This window comes from Colletotrichum graminicola, assembly GCF_000149035.1.
Source record: "Colletotrichum graminicola M1.001 genomic scaffold supercont1.23, whole genome shotgun sequence".
NCBI classification, from domain to species: Eukaryota; Fungi; Ascomycota; class Sordariomycetes; order Glomerellales; family Glomerellaceae; genus Colletotrichum; species Colletotrichum graminicola.
In genome coordinates this window covers 436,257-456,592 of record NW_007361027.1, presented here as the reverse complement: position 1 = coordinate 456,592, position 20,336 = coordinate 436,257, and the positions used below count along the sequence as shown (strand labels likewise).

The 20,336-nt window shown below is 55.7% G+C and overlaps 5 protein-coding genes across 5 annotated transcripts; 3 read left to right on the top strand and 2 right to left on the bottom strand.

Annotated features, from left to right (window-relative positions):
* Positions 1-309, top strand: GLRG_06300 (uncharacterized protein; the record flags this gene model as incomplete). Its single annotated transcript, XM_008096985.1, has 1 exon — positions 1-309. One exon carries the CDS (start codon positions 1-3, stop codon positions 307-309), a length of 309 nt encoding a protein of 102 aa, XP_008095176.1.
* Positions 310-8,739: 8,430 nt separating this feature from the next.
* On the top strand, positions 8,740-14,323 carry GLRG_06299 (RasGEF domain-containing protein; the record flags this gene model as incomplete). Its single annotated transcript, XM_008096984.1, has 2 exons — positions 8,740-9,170; positions 9,298-14,323. The coding sequence occupies 2 exons, from the start codon at positions 8,740-8,742 to the stop codon at positions 14,321-14,323; spliced, it is 5,457 nt and encodes a 1,818-aa protein (XP_008095175.1).
* Positions 14,324-16,039: 1,716 nt separating this feature from the next.
* GLRG_06298 (ribosomal protein S2) lies at positions 16,040-17,112 on the bottom strand (the record flags this gene model as incomplete). The annotated part of the gene is made up of 3 exons (XM_008096983.1): positions 16,040-16,305; positions 16,392-16,840; positions 16,943-17,112. 3 exons carry the CDS (start codon positions 17,110-17,112, stop codon positions 16,040-16,042), a joined length of 885 nt encoding a protein of 294 aa, XP_008095174.1.
* Positions 17,113-17,517: 405 nt separating this feature from the next.
* GLRG_06297 (ribosomal protein S15) lies at positions 17,518-18,543 on the top strand (the record flags this gene model as incomplete). The annotated part of the gene is made up of 2 exons (XM_008096982.1): positions 17,518-17,563; positions 17,627-18,543. 2 exons carry the CDS (start codon positions 17,518-17,520, stop codon positions 18,541-18,543), a joined length of 963 nt encoding a protein of 320 aa, XP_008095173.1.
* Positions 18,544-18,759: 216 nt separating this feature from the next.
* Positions 18,760-20,021, bottom strand: GLRG_06296 (ATP synthase subunit; the record flags this gene model as incomplete). The annotated part of the gene is made up of 4 exons (XM_008096981.1): positions 18,760-18,843; positions 18,897-19,789; positions 19,843-19,931; positions 19,990-20,021. 4 exons carry the CDS (start codon positions 20,019-20,021, stop codon positions 18,760-18,762), a joined length of 1,098 nt encoding a protein of 365 aa, XP_008095172.1.
* Positions 20,022-20,336: the final 315 nt, after the last annotated feature.

Here is a 20,336-nt window from a genome sequence, read left to right as displayed (position 1 = left end):
ATGAACAAGCCAAGGAACGACGGCTTTACGCTGGTCGTATACCCGTATCCAATCATGACATTCGGAAACGACACCAGATCCATCTGCAGCTGCGCTGTCTCGTACAAGGGGGGGGGGGGGGGGGGGACGGCTCATGAGGGCATTCCTCACAGGCTTCGGCATGGTGGCAGCCGTTGCAACATCCGGCCGAGGCCTAGCCACGCCCGATCAGGTAGGTCAGAAATGCCTTTCCATAGGTCGTCGTCCTCCAGGTTCAACCCCCTTCGCGGGACCGCCCTCGACAACGAAACGACGAGAGGTGCGGGTTAATAGCCGCGTTTTGTTTTGCATTTGCATGGTAGCATTGGAGGCTTGAACCAGAGGGTCGCGCATCCGCATCCATTTCGGTACCAAGCTTCATGGGTGCCAGGCGGTCACCGAGGACACACTCTTTGAGAACCAAGGCACGCCGCTCTACGGCCTCGCTTAGACGACCAACGTCGAAACGACCGGCCGTCTGGAGTGTCCCGTGCTCGGGTGATGATGATGATGATGATGATGAACTTGGATGAACTCCACGATGGCAGTGTTTCTCTCTCTCGGATCCGCAGCCGTTTCAGGACCCACGAGGCAACCACAGCCGATCGCTCGCCATTCATCTCCGCTCCCACCTACCACCTTTGGTGGGGTTTGTCGACTATCTACAACAAAGAGGCCGACATGGGAACCACGAGGGCAAAGACTTGGGCCGAACCCAGCCACCCCTCGGCTGACGCCCCATACATGCGCGGACCTCGGATGCGACGTGGAGGAGGGAAAGGAAATCCGGTCTCTCGGCCACTTATATAGTCGAGTACGCCTCACTATCGAGTTTCATATCTCACATCTCTCTTCTTACCCTCCATTCCATGGGTCGAGACGGGTCTTCGATTCGAATCCGATGGCGGATTTCCTCCCCGTCCCTGTGCGGGGCCTTCTGCCAATTCTTCGGTAGTTGAGCAGATAAAGATCTCCGTGACGGGCAGCTTAGTGGCCTGCAGGTGTCGCCTCACCGCAAAACCACCACAGATCATGCACTAATCCCGGTCCACCTTGTGCTTTGAGAGGGGGGGGGGGGGTTCTCGCCTTCTTAACCGGGGAGTCTCTTCGTGACCGCTGTGACCTTGGTTGATGTCTCAAGGAGAGAGAGAGAGAGAGAGAGAGAGCGAGAGAGAGAGAGAGAGGGTGGGTCGCAGTAGTTCGCCCAAGGTAAAATTCCCAGTCTCTCCCTCCCTCCCTCCGAGACAATAGCGGTGAAGCTGAGGAACCGGTTCGCGCCCATTTAGATAGGCCCAACCTTAATCTAATACCACCGTCGCAGGTTGCTGACGCGCCGCCCCCCCCCCCCTCCCTCTTTTCGTGTATCCTCTAGAAAGCCTGCAGAAATTTCAGTAAAGCTCCCCAACAGCCCCGGCTATAAAACACAAACGCCTGCAATGTCTGGCTCGCGCAGTATATGCCGGCCAAACGCTGCATATAGCAGGCCACTGAGACAGGCGAGATGCAGGCCGCCTGTCAAAGCGGCAGTGGCTTTGGCCGGACGGGAGGTGGATATGCCCTGCCATCTTGCTCGTTACGGCGGCGGGTTCGGGCTAATACCTTGCGACGATGTTGCGTGAGCCCAGCGGCAGTCTCGATTAGACTCTCTTCACCCTTGACCCCTGGCAAGGGGATCTGCCGATGATGGCCCCAGCCCATCCGCACTCGCTGTCGTCAGTCTCTCTCCCCCTAGACAGGTTGATTTTCATGGCGTTCATCTGCTACGATTGCAGAGTACGTTGCGAGAAAACAAGGCCCGGGCATGGCATACACTACTGTTGCTCTCTCTCCTCAATCAATTCCACAGCGGCAGATTGACGCGCCCCATGTCGTCATCTCGCGTATTCAGCTGGGGCCTCAGTTCTCTTCCTTGTCTTGACGGCATTGACAACATGCGCCTCAATGATGGGCTGCCTGGCCATGTAGTGGAGGAACAGCACTCGTTTGCTAACATCTCGGAATGCGCACCCGTCATTCGTCTGGCATCAGGACGAATGATGATGTGCGTGGCAGCGGGCGAGGTTACACCGGCTCTCTCTCTCTCTCTCTCTCTCTTTCTCTCCCCCTCCCACGTGCGATTTACCCCGCGGCGACTTTGCATCCATCGTGAAGCCTCCCCTCCCACCTACCGCCTACCCTCAATGTGGAAGTGACGAGAGGTGCTGCGTCCAATACGATCACTCAGCGGGATGCAAGCTGGGGCGAGCGATGGTAGAGGGATAGCCTGGTTGCCGGCCCTTCCGATGAGATGCGCTGCGCGTACGACGGCACGTGCTGTCTTCATTTTACAAGATTCCATATTCTTTGATGCGGCTTTGGTGGAGTTCACTTGCCGCAACTGTGGCTCCATAAGGGAAGGGTTCCCGCAGTGCGTTGAGGTGAGAAGCTTTGCCTCGTACACGAGATCATGGAGCGCCCACGACTCCGGGTTCGCAATCCGAGCTTCATCAACTTGGACTAGTGGCGTGCCGGGGGAGCAAGATGGGGTGACACTTGGTTTGCAATTGCCGAGACCCTCGGGTGGATGGTGGGGTTTTTCTTCTCATAGACGGCCGCTCACTACGGGCGTGGGTGTGTCAGGCCTCCAGGGCTTGCCCTTGCGCATCGATTCACGAATTATCGGCGCGTATCAAGGTAGCGACAACAACGGATGCATTGCCGTCTCGATGACAATTTGGACAGGACAGGGTGGATTAATTGTGCCTGCAATCAACCCTGAAGCTCTTGCCTGGTAACGACATTCAAGGCGTTGGAAGCCCTGGAGAACAAGACGCATACCGGGGGTCGAGAGATGGTCAATGCTTTTCAAGAGGTTATCCTCTTCCCAGAGTTCAGATCGTAGCTTGTACGGAGTACGGATACACCGAGCAGGAATGACTGCAGAAGACATGAGGTAGTTCGCAGTCCGAAGATGATTACCTACTACGTAGGCGAACCAAGTGGCTCTTGGCTGACTCGCGGCGATTGCAGCTAAAAGATTTCAGGACCACTGGTTTGAGTTCGTAAATCCCAACGCTCTGGGTCTGCATGCCGTGAAACATGCAGCCACAGGCGCAAGCAGTCTCCGAATCAACGGCCTCGGTGGCATTTGATGACTGGCCCTATTCTGAACGGTGCCTCGCGGTCTTGGTGATGGCTGTCAGCGCGGCCAAGTGGCAGAAACCATACACGCTCTGGAAGAGCAACCCTCTTGGTCGCCGGCTTTTCCTCGGGCCGGCAGGAGCTGGTTGGAAAGCGGTTTTGGGCATTTGCAGAGACGGTAGGGAACGTGGCCTTTCTCTGCGGTTGAATTTCTCACCAGACCAGGCGCTCCCTTCTGGACAGCCTAGACGTTGACGGCGCGCCGCTCCGGTCGCCGCGGGTGCGACCCCCGGGAAGAGGCAGACAGGCGGACCAGCCACGCGCAGTGACGCCTGAATGAGAGGCTTTGTCGTGGCTACTGGTGGCTATCGCGGCTGTCCCCTGCACCAATTTCCGACCCCCGGTCACTCCTCATTTACCAGCGTGATGTGTGTGTGTATTAAATGAATCTTGACGTTGATGGCTTTTTTTCTTCTCCTTTTTCTTTTCTTTTTGGTGCTCTGTACAGGATCAGTGGGGGGTGCGAACACCAGTTTGCCTGTTGATGCGGCGGCTTCTCAGCCTCAGTAGGAACGAACACACAAGCTGTGTACTCGGTATTAAAGCTTGCGATATTTACACAACTCAAAAGACCGGTTTTTTGGACACGGTTGTGGCTGTTTCTGATGATCCTTGTGCGTCGTAGTGGCCCTTGGTTTAGCGCCACGCGTGGGCGACGTTGGCTCGCCAGAATACCTACCCTGGCATTCCTCCATCACCGGGTGCAATTTTTGAGAGGCAATTGGAAATTAATCGTACACTACGGAGTAGAGTACTACACTACCGGTATGTAGATACCTATCCGTGGGTGTGTACGCGTCAACCGGCACACTGGCCAACCAGACTGCACTTGTCCTTCATTGACGTTCATTGACCAGATGCCAGGGAAGAGGTATGCTGAGCGACCCTGTCGCTGCGCGTCTGCGGGGTATCTGTATCTGCGTCCCTTCTTCCAGCCATTATCCGTACCTGACAAGTGACAATCGGTGCCACGAGGGTTGGGTGCCTGCAGCAAGTAGTACACTACGGAATACAGCACAGGGCACGCACCCTGTGGTTGCTGCTGGACAGCCCTAGCCACTGCCATTTGTATGCTTTCTTTCGTCGAGCGTTTGTTGCCAAAAGCGTCTTCGGCCGCCGAGCCAAGTCTAGCACTCTAGGTAGTTAGTTGCCATCTCGTGTACCTGTGCGACCTTGAGAGAGACCGCCTTGGATACGTACCTCAGCAAGAGGTAGGTTAGCAAGTTAGGTAGTCATTGATCGTCGTCTCATGACGCAAAAAGAGGAATAGAGCACCGTCGGCTGATCTGCTCTTATCTTTTCCTCTTTTGACGGATGGCGTACCAAGCACGCGTGCTGCCACGCTGGGTAGTAGTCTCCGGTACCGAACTGCGTTTGCTATGGAGCCTTCTCAAGGCAGGACGACGGAGCACATACATAGTAGACTGTACTATAGAAGGCGAGCCGGCGACTTTGCGAAAGCTACCCACTAGTAGGCACCGTGATCTGTGACCATCTCTTGCAGATGCCGACAGGGGAAAGACAGCCTGGTGGAGATTGATTGGTGGGCATGATGAATTATCGGCTGCGAGCGAATAGTGTACATACCTACAGACAGATGCAGATGCAAGGAAAAAACGGTGCGTGACCTGCGACAGGCTTTGTGCGCATTCTGATAGGGCACTGCTCTCTCTACGCCGCTCCCCTTTTCGGCGCAGACGACAGAAGCAGCGTGAGGAATGAATAGAGGCATCACCGAGGGACCTATCCGTCAGGTCAACCGTAGAGGCAGGCAGCACGAGCATGGAATGCAACTCTGAGGTATCCGTGCCATGCCGTGCTCTGTGTTGATTAGGACCCGGACGTCTGAGGGGTCACATTGTTTGAGCGATGAGGTTCTTGATGCTCGGGTGCGTCGTTTCAATTTCAGACCCATTCAACCATGGAGGCCCAGAAGGCCAGCTTGACGGCCGCGACGAGGAATGCGGGGGGGGGGAGGAGAGAAAGAGAGCACACAGGATGACACGCCTGGCCCCCAAAGTAGAGCGGAGAACGGCACGAGACAAAGTAAGTCGTGTAGTCCGTATTCGTAGTCTACTCCGTATCTGGACTGGAAGCTGGTGTCGAGTCAAAGGTACGGATACAACCACTGATTAAACCCCGGCGTGCGTGCTGGAGCCAGCTTGGGCCAGAAGCAGGGCTTTGATTGGTTTTCGTCCTTGCCCGGCCGTCTCGCCGTCTCGCCGTCTCGCTTCTTGAATTCGCCTCGTCTCGCTTCCTGGGTCGGGAGTGGTAGTAACCAGGAGGTTGGGTGTAGGACATGACATCAACCGGGGATAAGGATTCCGATGCGTGGGTCCGCCGTTGGCCATGGCGTCGATGTTGTCCATCTATTGGTCCGTCTGTGTCCCCCCTCTCTCTGTAGGTATCTGCGTTGTTGTGGACGGCGCAGCATCAAGAGTCATGTCTGTACCTCAGTGTATACTCTGAGGTACGTGCGGATGCTTCAAGCTGCCATGGCCAAGCGACGACGGCGATGAATGCATCCGGATGCCGAGTGCTGAATCAGTGGCAGTCAGTCATGGACCGCACGTCAGATCTTTCTGGTTGGGTGGTGCGAGATTGGGCGCGCAGTTTGAGAAGAAACACTCCATGCGTCAAGGCTGGGGGAAAGCAAGGTAGCGAGCGATCCGCTGCGGGTGCCGTCTCGTCTCTTGTTGCCTCGTCAGGTCATATCGTTGGATGGTGGACACGATACGATGACCGAGATGCACATAGGGAAGCCTAAATAAGGCGAGGAATGCCGTCACATGGGTGGTTGTGTTGTGTTGTGTTTTGCGGTGCGGTGCGTTACGAAGCAGTAATGAGAGACGACGGGGAAGCGTGGGTGGAGGCTTGCTCTTGCTCTTTCCATTACGCTTTGTTTGGGTCGGGGTGCCGGCAGGGTCTCAAGCCCGCCATCCGATGTCTGTTTGCTTTCTATGTCCACCAAGTCGACACCGAACCCATCCACTGGTTCGGGCAGCAGGCAGAAGGCGCTACATTCTAATGACTGAGGACATTGCCTACAGGAGGTGGTGATGGTGAAGGTATAGCCAGCCGTGTGGAGTAGGTAGCAATATTGTACGGATATCTCGGTACGTATATACGTACCTTGGGTTCCGCCTGTATCTGCATCATACCCACTAGTGTATATCGTACTATAGGTAGGTAGGTAGGTACCCAAGCAGGTAGGGAGAGGTACGTATCTACCGTTGTCTAATCCTTTTCTCTTCCCCTTGCACATAAATGACTGGGACTGCAGTGGACTAAGGGGGGGCTCTTACCGTGCGCGCGGTACGTCGTCGCTAGTAACGAGACCCAACGACTCTCAGAAACCGTGGCTGGCGCCTCCCCTCCCCACCACCTTCCCTCATTGCTCTTTCCGACCGAGGGTGGCTGTTCGAGTTCACCACGTCAGCGGGACATAGGAAGTGAAGACATCAGGCCGAGGGGGGTACGTACCGCCTGGCCGTCGGCCAAAGGATCTCACCATTGGTAGTCAGTTTTACTACAACTGTGCCATGCACTAATATGCATGCTAGTGCCTTGCCAGGGGTAGATTGGCGCATTGGGCCAGCTCCTGCGACTAAGGTTAGTTTACCTTTACGCCGGCACTATCCGTACTCAGTGGTGCAAGGTTTGGTACCTAGGTGGTGTCCTGTACTGTATCTTCCAGGTTGTGTGTCTTGTTGGGTGGGGCCGGGGCGATTTGTGTGTGTGCGTAGTACGGAGTAGGGATGAACAGAGCAGGCAGTCAGCGAAAGCAATTACACCAAGGCACTGTCTTCAGTGTCGTGTGTGTGAGTGTGTATGGTTCCTCCTGGCTTTGCTCAGACGGGACTAGGTTTTTGCCGTGTCAGTCCATTTATGTCGGGTCGACATTGCCTACATTATGCCGTGCTCTGTTATGCTCTGTTCATGCTCTGCTCTGCTTTGCTGTGTGCCGGTTGATGCTATTGCCTCGGCCACTTTAAAAGACGAACAAGCTGACCCGTTGGTTGGACGATGGATGGTGAGTGATGACTGACATGGGCCGCAACGCTCTACTCTATCACCGGTACCTACCTGCCTAGGTAATTATGTCCCGTTCCCCACTTGCAATTGACCAACCATGCCATGTAACCCCCCCCCCCCCCCCCCTTTTGGCGGCTTCCTCCAAGCCTCTAACGCCTTTCCCTGCTCGCCTTTGCTGCTCTTTTTTAGCCCCTGGCTGGTGTTCCCCACCTGCCCACCTGGCAGAGGACGAGACTGAGCGAGGGAACGGGACAGAAAAGCATACCTAGTGCTTCTTCCTTCCTATATCCGTACTTGTAGGGTTACCTGTACGGTGGTACCGCACCTGCCCTGCACTCTCCGTCGACTACAGTCTCACGGGCCACCAAATTCAGTTGGACTGCCCCATTTCCCGGTCCTGTTCCTTACTGCCCATATCAAATCCATCTGTGTGTATCCTTGTCATTTTGTTCTGGCATGGACCTAGTCTGGCTGGCCTCTTCATAGGTAGGCAGGCATCGTAGTCCATCTATCCCATTGCTTGCTTCTCTGTCTACTTTTGACTTACCCGCGCACTTTCGACACTCGCTCTCCTCCCCCCCGCTCACAAACATACCCTCTGTCTTTCTCTTTTCACCGCATCGCATCGCATCGCATCTTTGCTTTCTCTCCTTTCTCCATTCGGACCCTCCTAGTCCCTCGACGATCTCGACCTCGACCTCGAGACGCTCCGCCATTTGGAACGACGCACAACGCTTGCATAGATACATACGGGCGAGCGCCATCCGTCCTCCATCTCAACACTTTATCCCGCCCCGCCCTGTCTTATTCCCGTCCGGGTGTCGAAGCGCATTCCAGTCTCCCGCTCACGTTCAACTCCTGTTTTAAGATCTCGGCATCTTTGTACTATGCCCGTTGGATGCTTGTGCCCGCCTCTGCGTCTCCGATTTTGACCCCGACTGTTGACTCCGGCTTCGTCTTTGTCACCGTCTTCACCTACTGAGCTAGCGAAGCTTTCCTGGTGCCTAGTTGCAAAACACTGCTCCCGCCGCCGCTGCTGCCATTGCTTCTTTATGGCGTCAAAACGTACGTTACACATACATTATGCACCCTGGGCTCATCTTTTCCCCCGAGCGTCCGACCCAGATTCGGACTTGGCTTTGGACTGGTCCCTGGATCACACGGACCCTCGGCTGCCCACGTCGACTTCTAGCAAAGCACCACGAGCCCCTCGACGCCGGGTCCCGCGTCCGGAGTCTAGAGCCCTGGCACACAAATGCGCCGCTCTTGCCTTGACTGCCTGCCCCCACCTGTCCACGTTGCCGCCTTCTTCTCTCGCAATAAGCCTCGTTTTTCCCCCCGTTCATTGCCCTCGTCACCCACTTGACCTTGTCTGATCACATACATACGTACATACATCTTGCTGTGAGCGTCAACGAAGCTGACCGAATGCCTTAACGACCAGTCACCGCAGCGAGCACCACCCGCTGCCCGCATCTGTAAACCCAGACGCGCGCAACACCGGCCATGGAGGCCACCGAACCGCGGTCCTCGCAAGACCGACCCGGCTTCAGCGTGCGCTCTCCCCAACGCGACGACCCTCCGCGCAGCCCATTGAGCCCCAGAGGTTTCGCCATCCGCGGGTCGAAACCCGGAGGTTCGCCAAAGTTGGCGACTGGAGGGGCCAAGGAAGCCCAGAGTCCCACTACTGGAGTGGGAGCAGGGTTTGGAGGGAGATGGAACACCAAGGCGCGTCTGCCGGCATCTTCGACAAAGCCAATTGTCCCGGCGGCAGAGAGGATACCGGAGGAGAGGAACCAGACCCCTCCGTATCGTAAGAGAGCAGGTAGCTCTGCAGACGACAAATTCGAGATCGCCCCCGACGGAAGTTCTGCCGGGCGCGACGGAAGACAGTTCACCGTTGCCAACGTGGGGAACAATGGCCGGATATACTTGAGGTGGGTTCTCCCCTCCTGTGATCGCATGCGGTGACCGTTGGTGGGCTCGACGCCGCCCACATGGCCAGGAATGAAGAGACCTCAATGTAATTTCACGTCTTTCCGAAAACGTACTGACAACAAACAGACCAACTATCCGCCCCGCCAACCAGAGGTACCCTCAGCCCAGTTTTGTCTTCCCTATAACGCCACCAGGGACAGCGGGCCTAGATGCCTTGACCGAGAAGCAGGCGGACAACGGCGGAAGTGAACTTCATCTGAGCCAGTGGACCACCACCCCGCCATCACCTGCAGCTGCTGCCAGTCCTCCAACGGGGACCAGCAGTCGCAACCTCTCCGGCCACGCGTCGAAGTCATCTCAACACCGGCGTGCACAATCTGACTCAACGATTCACGATGGCGCCACTAACCGAGACTCCGAGGCCGAAGGCTTCAAGATTGTCATTTCCAAACCGGGCGATGAAAAACGAGCAAAGACGACGGAGGACTTGGGCACGCCTGAAATTCCCCTGTTAGACATTGAGATTCCCAGTTGGAAATTGGGCAACCCGCGATTCACCGCTAGGGGCACTGCATTCTTCAGAGGGTCGAGCTATGCCCCGACAGAGGAATTTCCGCGCTCAAGCAACGTTTCTTTCCTGCACCCGTCTCGGTCAGGTGAGTCCGCCCCGAAGACGCCCGAGTCGACAGCGTCCAAGAAGCCCAGTCCGATCTCGGTTTCTCAAATACGCCTGCCACCCCTAGAACCCACTAGGTCGGCCGACCCTCTCGATCCACCTTCTATGACAACGCCCCGGCCGCCCGCCGTTCGCTCGACCTACATGTCGACCCATCCGGTCATCGAACCCGGCATGTTTGATGCTCTGACGTTCAAGCCAACATGCGACGATAGATCGGTCGTACGGTACTCGCCGTCCACGGGTGCAGTGACGGCTGCAACGCCCCCCCGCCTTGTCGCCGAATTCACCTCGCCCAGCTTCCTCGACTACGAGCTCATTTCCGACTTTTTCCTCACCTACCGAACCTTCATAGATGCAGGCGATCTCTTAAAACTGCTCATGGCGCGTCTACGATGGGCGCTCGACCGAAACGATGAAATTGGCATGGTTGTACGGGTGCGGACGTTTGTCGCCATGCGCCATTGGATTCTAAACTACTTCATGGACGACTTTGTCATCGAGTACTGCCTACGCGCGTCGTTTTGCAATATTCTCAATGACATGTACAGCGAGATGTCGGCCGACCCCCGAGGCCGAAAAGTCCAGTTGAAGATCCTCGCCGAACTCAAGAAGTGTTGGCGGCGGGTTTGCGGTCAGTTTTGGGACGGCCCCGAATTCGAGCCTTCACTTGGACCGCATATGCCCATCGCACCAGGCGGCATCGCCGGCCACCGAAATGCTAACCTGAACCCATCATTTTGGGAGAGGGAGCACGTCGCTCCGCAGCTTGACAGTATCTTTGCGCCAATTATGGAGGAACACGAACAGACGAGCTTCCGAGCCGAAGTGTCGCGCGCAGGCCACCTCGGGAGTTCTCGCGTCTTGGATGACAGACCCGGCACACCGGAGAACTACCATGTCCATGAGATTGACAGAAGAAACGCAGCCTCGCCAACAAGCATCGCCAGCATGGAAGTTGTCTCCTGCTCTTTCCCCGGCAAGACCTCGAAAGGGGCCCAGCATGGTAACAACCACCCGCTCGGTGCCCATCCTGTGGCACCCGCCAGCTCTACGTATTCCAACGCGGGACCGGTTGCCACGACACCAAGGACCTTGGTCGGAAAGCGGGTGCGGGCGGGTCATGGGCACAAGAGAAACGTAAGCTTGACGGACTCACTCAGAGACAAGGAGCACGCCGCCGAAAGGATGATGGTCTCTCCAGACATGGACTTTTTCATGTCATCGCCATTCGCCGGCAGTCTTGTTCGGGGAAATCTGATGCCACCAGGCCAACCCTACGTGGAGGTCATGCCCCCTTACTTCGCAGGTGATAGTCAACGGCATACAACCATCTTCGAGGTGCCCGAAGAACAAAGAAATGCGTCAGCAATGTCTGGTCAAGGGATGAAGAAGTTGATTGGGAGTGTGCGACGAGCCCTCAGCACAAGAGGGCAGGGTGTTTCACCCACGCAAGGAAACTTCATCAATATATCTCCCATCGGACCTCGTGGGGCGACGACAAACCGACTTCCCGGGACCGCAATCGTTCCCCAGGCAAGGCCACAGCACGACGGAGTCCCCCCACCTGTGAGGATAGACCTTTTGGGCGCAGAAACTGTTGAGGATTTCAAGCAGGCTGTCCGAGAAGACGCGGCCGCTGATGCCGATGTCGATGCCGGGCGGAGAGGACAACTTGGGCCAGTAGCAGAAGCCTTGCGCAACGCGATTTCGAGGGAAGTCCTTGACAGCCCAGTAGCTCATGCGGCCTACTCGTTTGAAAGCATACCGGACAATAACATCCCGAGGCCCGCCAGTGACATGGACATCACGACAGGCAGCAAATCAATCGTCATCGTTGACGACACGATTCCATCCTCCCTCCCAACCATGCACGGAGCCTTACCGGCCAATGAGTCTCTGGAGGCGTTTACTGATACCTTCCTGCCAACTGCTGCAGACCCGACGCCACCGAACACCCCCCCCGGTCAACCCCTGGGCACTCCTAGACGGTCGTCTTATCTCCTCAACCAGCATGTCACTAGGCCTTCCATTTCTGCGGATCCTCTGCCCCCGTTTGTGCCCGATTTGGCAACTTTGGGCAACAGCTCAAGCACACGCCCGTCTATGGACACTGATCACCATTTCTCCCATTTCGCTGAGAGAACTTCCAGCAGACCCAGCATGACAAGATTGGCGAGGAATCACTTCCGACAGAAGTCAAGCAGAACAGGTCGGTCTCTCGATCCGGCTGCAACTCGTCGACGCACTGCTTCATTCGGGAGCGCTTTCGATCCTCGTTCGACTGTTAGGAGTTTTGACGCGACCACATACACGGAAAGTTCAGTCGCCGCCGGCGAAGAGGCCAGCCCGGCGCCTCCGCCAATGCGTTTGTTGAGACGGCGACCTGGTGGCGACCTCCGAGCAGTGAACAACGTTGGAGATCTGGATACCCTGCCGCTGCGTAGGTCGCGGTCTGAAGGCTCTCTCACGACTTACTCGGAGTCTCTGCGAAGCTCTTCCTTGGCAAGCCCCAACCAAGACACAAGCGCTTTTGTAGACGTTGTGTCGAGCGAGTTCTCGCACCGAAACGAAGCGGACAACTTCTCACTCGGTGCCATGGCGGAATCATCAACAAAACGTCAAGTTCCATTCTTCAGCACACACTCATCCAAGCCCATTATGCGCCCCTCGTTCGAGGCAGAGGCACAGAAACTCGCTCAAATTCCTGACGACGAGGATGGTGGAGGGGTGGAATCGGCCTTGCTCAAGTTGGAAGGCAAATACGAGAAGAAGTCTCTCAAACTGTCCATGGAACCCTCAAACGCTCCGCTCCGGGGCGCAGATGCTCTTCTAGAGGCCAAAGAGGAGCCCGAAGTTGAAAAACATGGCAAGAGAGAGAACCGCCGGCTGCATGTCGTCGCCGGCGACGCAGTACAGGGACGCCAAAATGAAGGGCACGAGGCCCGTCTCAGCTCACTCAGCATTGCTCAGAGATCACGCACTGAGGCCAGCTTCTTGTCGAACAACTCTGCAGGATCGTACTGCTCCATCCCTCTTCTGGAACGCGATCTGACAGATGATGGCCGGAGCAAAGTATCCGCCCGCGAGCGGACCAGTATGTCCATCCAGGGGCCAGAAGACATGTCACCGGCAGAAACCCCACGGCCGATGTACGAAGGTTCGATTTACGATTCCTCCTTTGAGTTCGTCCAAAAGACCGAGAGCATGGAAAGGATCGGCTCGGGCGACACGAAGGCTCCGTTTAGTGAGCCATCGCTCTTGGAGGAGAAAGTCGACGTTGACGACGATGATTCACACTCGGATCTTTCTTCCGAGCTCTCGGCAGAGATGGTCGAAACCGGAGAGTTCGCCATGAACCAGACACAGCCTTTACCCGACCTCAATGCACGACGCAGCGACTCCATCCTAGAGTTCGATCCTCGTCCCTTACGAGAATCAAGCATTGGCATTTCGGATGGCCCTCCTTCGCCGCCGATGACGCTGGTTCAAGCACTTCAAATGTCACCCGAAGCAGTCTGTGTTCCAGAGCTCCGTGAAGATCAGGTGTACCAGGAAAAGCCTTTGCCGTGGGCCTCTGACATGAGCCTGGCGACCAAGGACCAAGCTAGGTCGTCTTCTGACCCCACTGGCACCAGGGAAGCTCTACGAGGCCAGCCCACGGACTCAGAGGCGGAACGTGAATCATCGTTGAGATTCTCAGTCCACCTGCCATTCATTCTCGCATTCGACTCGGAGATTCTCGCCCAACAATTCACATTAATCGAAAAAGACGCCCTCAATGAGATCGACTGGAAGGAACTCATCGACATGGGTTGGAAGAACGCGACCAAGAACGACGCGCGATCATGGGTGGACTTCCTGCGCAACACCGATGCTCATGGTGTTGAAGTCGTTATCGCGCGCTTCAACATTATGGTGAAATGGGCGTGCAGCGAGATTGTCCTCACTCAGAACATTGAGGAACGGGCCCGATGCATCATCAAGTTTATTCACATCGCCAATCATTGCCGCCGCTACCGCAACTTTGCCACCATGAGCCAGATCACCATTGCCCTGACTTCCATGGAGGTTTCTCGACTGACCAAGACGTGGGCCATGGTCCCGGCCCACGACTTGCAGGCCCTGCGAGAGTTAGAAACCCTCATTGCGCCCACACGAAACTTTTACAACTTGCGTGCGGAGATGGAGGGTGGCTCCGACACGGGCTGCATTCCGTTCGTTGGCATCTACACACACGATCTACTCTTCAATGCCCAACGCCCTTCGGAGATCGCTAGTTCGCCAACCACCGCCCCCCTAGTCAACTTTGAGCGATGCAGATACTCTGCCACAATCGTCAAGACATTGTTGAGGCTGCTTGAGGCTAGCACGCTGTATCAATTCTTGCCGGTGGAGGGTGTCACCGAACGCTGCCTATGGATGAGTGCTCTAACCGACGATGAAATACGTAAACACTCCCATCGCCTTGAGTAAGCCAGATCAACTTCATTCCTGTTAGACATGGTTATCATATCCTGGTCCAACGGCACATCCGCTGCGGCGATGACGACCTACAAAGTATGGTCGTCACCTTGTACCTGCGCTCCCCGTCAACCACGACTTTCGTTCACATTTCCTATCCCCGCGCCCCGCGCAAACACATATTTCAGCACGTACGTCCATGCGAGGTTTCTCCCAGCGACCGTCGTTTACACTTTCCCTGCTCTGAAGTGGCATCTTCGAAGTAGCGGCCATATACCCCTGTATTGATAATACCAACATGATATCACATGAGCATTGAGGCCCAAGAACCGGAGGAGAAATGGGAGGTTGAGGGAGAGGAGGACATCTGGCCGCGGCTGGCTATGTATGCATATAGAAAGCGATGGTCTATACCCCTCACTTAGCGTCATTTGAGCAAGCGAGCGACCACATCGGAAGCATAAGGGAGTTGAGCAGGACACCGGAGTTTTATTCTTGTTTTGCTTTGTTCTTTTTTCCCTTGCTTTCTTCTCCTTTTGTTTTTGGGAGGGAGAGGGACATACATGTTGGGCTTCCTGGGCTTGAGGCTTCTCGAGTGACGTTCAATACCCCTTTTGCATGTTCGAGTCTCTAGTTGACTCTGGAAGGCGAGTGAATCAGAAAAATACCATGAGATCTATAAACTTCCCTAGCCCGCATCATTGACGTTCACCACAGTCATGTGATGAAAAAAAAGTGAAACCCCACTCACTTCCCGTTGAATTGATGGGGATTGGGTAGACGTGAGCATATGATAGAGACCGCTTGCGTCTCGCGGGGGTTGACCTAGTGCTTGCTTGGTGTCTGCCTATATGCCATTTACCAGGGGGGCAAGATGACGATGCTGTGAGGTTGGAGAATTCGATGTCTAGCAATGGTTAGAAATGTGGTCTCTATTGTGGCCAAGGTGGCATGATAGTGAGCGATGGCTGGCAGGCGTCTCGATCATCTCTTACAGCTCCGTGAGAGGGATTTTCGGTTGTGGGCGGGCACGTTGGGCCGCGAGTGATGTAATTGGAGCATGGCATAACCAAGAGGCAGGCTGTCATAGAAGAACTTGCGAGCTGGATAGTATGAAGACGCCCACTGCAGGCTTCTGTCGAATGGCTTGTCAACGACATACCAATGCAGCATTTTGCATGAAAGGGAGGAGAGAGGCGAGGTCGGATCACTGTGTGTAGAACAGGGGGAGAGAAAGATGATGAGAGACCATTGACGGGATTTGGTATTGCGATGCCAAGACTTCAACCCATGCCAGCCAAGAGTCCCCAAACATTTGATGATTTTTTTCTTCTTGTCAACCGGGAAAGCTTTCATCAACGGGACAAGAACCGGGCGGGATAACGATCAAGTCCACCCCTCTTGGCCACACAGGGCTTTCCCTCTCCCCAAAAGACATGCACAACAATCCGCGAAAATGTGGTGGTTCTGCCGACTATTTCACACACTTTCTTTTGGTTCGAGTATCTTTCCCTCATTAGTGCAAGCCAAGTTGAACCCCGTTTTGCCCGAAGATTTTTGCTACCAGCGACCATCATAATCTACCATTCCATGACCTTTTTTGTGATGCTGTTCCGCCGATGTTGTGGAACAAGGTTCACCGTGTTTCGATGACCGATGACCTTCTGTTTAGCGCTCGTATGGGGGATATCCTTCGTTCATGCCGACACCTGCTGAACCGTGGGAAATCTACCACTGGGACTCCTTGGGGGCAGCGGCAGCGGCATCGCCGGCAGCAGCCCAGTCGCCGGTGGGAGCGGCGCCAGCGGCGGCCCACTCGTCACCAGCACCGTCCCAGTTGGTGCCGGTCTGGGCACCAGTGAAGCCAGGAGCCTGGGCATCCCAGTCACCAGTGGCGGGGAAGCCGGACTCGATAGCGGCAACACCCTCCTCCTCAACGCCAGGGAGTTTCTCCTCCTCGACCTTCTCCTCGGCCTCAGCCTCAGGGTCGCGGTCTGTTGGTGCACACGCGGTTAGTCTCGTGTTTCTCTCGATAACCTTCCTACAATATTCTACGCCTTGGGGAGCGGGAGAAACATACAGAAGTACAGATCGACCATGGTGTCCCAGGGGGTCTCGCGGTTGTAGATGGTGCCGCGGAGGCGGAGGACCTCACGGGCGAGCATCCACCAGATGAGACCGATGGAGTGACGACCCTTGTTGTTGGTGGGGATGGCAACGTCGACGTACTCGGTGGGGGAGTCGGTGTCGCAAAGGGCGATAACGGGGATGTTGACGTAGGAAGCCTCCTTGATGGCCTGGGCATCAGTACGGGGGTCGGTGACGATAATCAGGCGGGGCTCCTTGAAAGAGCGGGTGATGTAGTTGGTGAAAGAACCGGGGGTGAAGCGACCGGCGATGGCGACAGCGCCGGTGTGGGCGGCGAACTTGAGGACGGCGCGCTGACCGTAGGGACGGGCAGAGATAACGCAAATGTCGGCTGGGTTGTCGACGGCGGCGATGATGCGGGCGGCCAGGACAATCTTCTCCCTGGAGAGTGCGCAAGTCAGCAACCGCGCGCCAATTTCTCCCTCTCGCTCCGGCTGGCTCCCAAAGCAGCTCGAGCGGGCGGACGCGCGCATATTCTCTTACCAGGTCTTGCCAACGTTGATCACGTTGACACCGTCGGCACGGGTCTTCCAGAGATAGGGCTCCATGTGAACCTGGAGGTTCTTGCTTCCCAGGTGGGCTTGAGCTGCAAGCAGCATCTCAATGTCCTGGGAAGTGGCATTGAAGATCGAGGGCAGGTTAGCGGGAGCCATCTTGGGCGATTTCGGTCTTTCTTCCACGGGGAGACGGTGTCGGACGGTGGTGGTGCGGAGGGAAAGAAGAGAAGACTACGAAATCGTGAAGTTTCGAGATCGCGACAAAAATTTGACAAAATTGCTCGGTGCGGCAGGTGCGACTGTGCGACAGCTTGCCCTCATCGCGCTAAGGCCTTTAGCGGGGCTGGATCGGTACGTAGCTCTTGGAGTTTCCCCTTTCACGTGATTCATAAGCTAGCCTGCATCGGGCGATAGCTCCCGACTCGCTGAGGTAAGGCAAAGCGGTTTTCTTGACTTACCTAAGCCACGCAGAAGACTGGGCCATTGATCCAGGGACTCTGGAGAAAAAAATAGGGCGTCTCTTTACGCCGACGATCGTGTTGAACAGGAACCGTTGCCGCCATGCCTCCCAGATTACAAAGCCTGCAACGGCTAGGCACTGCCAGCTGTGAGCTCCAACTTTGTCTTGGAATCCATAAGAACCAATTGAATGGCTAATTGATCGTCACAGTGTGCCTACGCCCGGCCGTGAGGCCAGCAACCCCAAGCTTCCTCCCCGTCATCCAAACCGCCAACATCTCCCAGCGCGAGAAGAAACGCAAGGCGAAGCAGGACCCGTACCGACATCAGCAGGCGCTGCAGAGAAAGGCTGCGAATGTGAAGAGGCAGAGCGAGATCCAGGCGGAAAGGGACGCGAAATGGGGCGACCCGGTTCACGGCATCCCGACTCCCTTCGTCGAATCGTTCGACTCGGCTGGCCAGGCGTCGACGACCAAGATCGTCAAGGACGACAATGGCAACGTCATTTCTGAGCCCCGCCCGCTCCCTACATCTCCAAACCTTCTCAACCATCTTGTTACCAAGGAAGAGCTCCAGCACGTGATACAGAAGGCCTACGTCCTGACCAAACCCGTCAAGAGCGATATTCAGGACTACGTAGACCCTGCGGCAGAGGACCTGGCTGAGAAGAAGCACCAGGAGAACCATGCCAAGGCGGTCGAGGCCCTCAACCGCATCCTGTCCATGGACAATGCCAACTCCAAGATCCTCTTTCACACCAACATCAAGAGATGTATCGATGAGTTTGGCCGGCACAAGACCGATGAGTTCCTCCGGCAGAAGCCCAAGTCCGCCCTCGTGAACCCTAACGCCCCGCCGCCGCCCCCGAGAGCTGGCCCAGACACCGGTAGCTCAGAGGTACAGATTGCGATTCTGACCGCCAAGATCAGGAAGCTGGCGCAGGAGCTCTCGCAGAACCGCGGCTACAAGGACAAGCACAACAAGAGAAACCTCAGAGTCCTCTGTCATAGGAGGCAGAGACTGCTCAAGTATATGGAGAAGAATGAGAGGGGAAGCGAGCGGTGGACGCACATGCTTGAGAAGCTGGGTCTGTCACCAGCGACATATAAGGAGCAGATCAGCTTCTAGGTGGGCAGGAAAAGAGGCCAAGGGTGGAGGTGATGACATGTGTAAAATTCAGACTTGTAATTGTCCTCTATGTACACTAGGTATAGCGATCGGTAAAGATACTGATCTCCACGTCATGAACCTGAGCAACCTCCTTGCGCCGTTGTGACCTGCCATTAAACGATGAAACTGGTATTCTACAAAAGTACGAGAACAGGACTGCCAAAACATTAAAACTCAGAACACACTGATGTAGTTGCCAATCCGGTCCTTCTGGTTTTGGGCTATGCATTCAGCGATCCAGGTGATGTTGCGGATTTCCTGATACATCATTAGCTTGGCGTCGTCTTACGTTTGGCGTGCCATGATCTTACCTGCTCGCGGAGCCTCACCCAGGCGTACACAATGGCGAAGGTGAATTGTTGAGTGAAAGCGCTCTTGGAAATCTCCATCTCCTTTTGGTAAAACATGTCCTCCAGACTTTTACCGTCAGAGCTCCCGCCGCCGCCCATGTTGCCAGGTCCGGAAGGACCGCCACCAAGGCCAGCAGCCTCGAAAAAGGACTTGTAGTCTGCCACACCGTCAACTGCGAGGCGAACACCCTCAAAATCATCCGCTCTAGAGAGCATGAGGGTTCCCTCGGGGTACAGCTTGCCGAAGCTGGGGTAAAGCTTCTTGCGATCGTTCTTGTTCAGCTCGGTGCCGAACGAGTTGAGCGTAATATTGATCGCACGGCGGTCAGCCTCGAACTCAAGGATCTCCGACATGATGTCAGCCGTCGGCGAGCCAGCCATATCGGGGTGGGTGTTGACAAAGTTGTGAAAGTCCTCCAGGTAGTTCTTGTACAACGTGTTCCGGACGATTTCAATGTTCAGCTCGTCGAGGTCCTGGTGGCTCAGACTACCCTTGAAGTAGGCAGCAAGAGGCGTCTCGATGAGAACACTGTTGTACAGCTCTTCGATGTTGGTGGCGACACAGAGAACGGGCATGGTCTCGAACCAGCCGAGGGGATGGCATCTCTCGAGAAGCTCGCGGGTGTCTCGTTCGTGGAGCGTGCCAGTAATCAGCAAAGCTACGTTGTCGATCATGTAACCGTACGTCAGGTAGTCCATGAACTGGGCAAGTGCACCAACAGCGTTGGCCCGAACATAGCGGAACTCGGAAACGAGCTTGTCGGTCGTCTTGGCGGCGAGAGCTGACGTCGAAGGGTTGGGAGGGAGGTTACCGAGGAAGTCGCCGTATGCAGGACCAAGTTGCAGCTTGAGGTCTAGAGCCAGGTCAGACACGCATCGCTCTGTATAGGGAGAAGGATAGACCAACCATCGATGGTCTCGCACTGCGTTAAATTGCTGTAGTTTGAGCTCGTGAGAAGGCCATTCCTGTAGCCGCGGACAATGCCCTCGATGTAGCTACAGCACGTTAGCCACCAGCCGCGCACATCTCACGTATCACGTAGACAAAACCCACCCGCTGTTGACGTTGAAGAAAAGACCCTCCATCTTGACAGGATTTTGGATGCTCGATTTGAGAGAGCTGGAGATGGTGACGCCGGTCGTGTGGAGGCCCAGACGGAGTTAGCTATGGTCGTTGACTTAAGGACTCGAATCAAATGGCTACGGCAGCTGCCAGGTCCCAGCCAGTCTCAGCCAGCCGCCTTACGCAGTACAGCCACGCACGCACGCACGCACAGATTCACTGTGGCGGTGCATCTATTTGCCGCCCACTTTTCCTCTCTCTCTTTTTTTTACTTCTCCCATCGGCAAAACTGATTTTACGCGCTCCGAGCCATCCCACTTGCCAATTGGGTGTGGGGG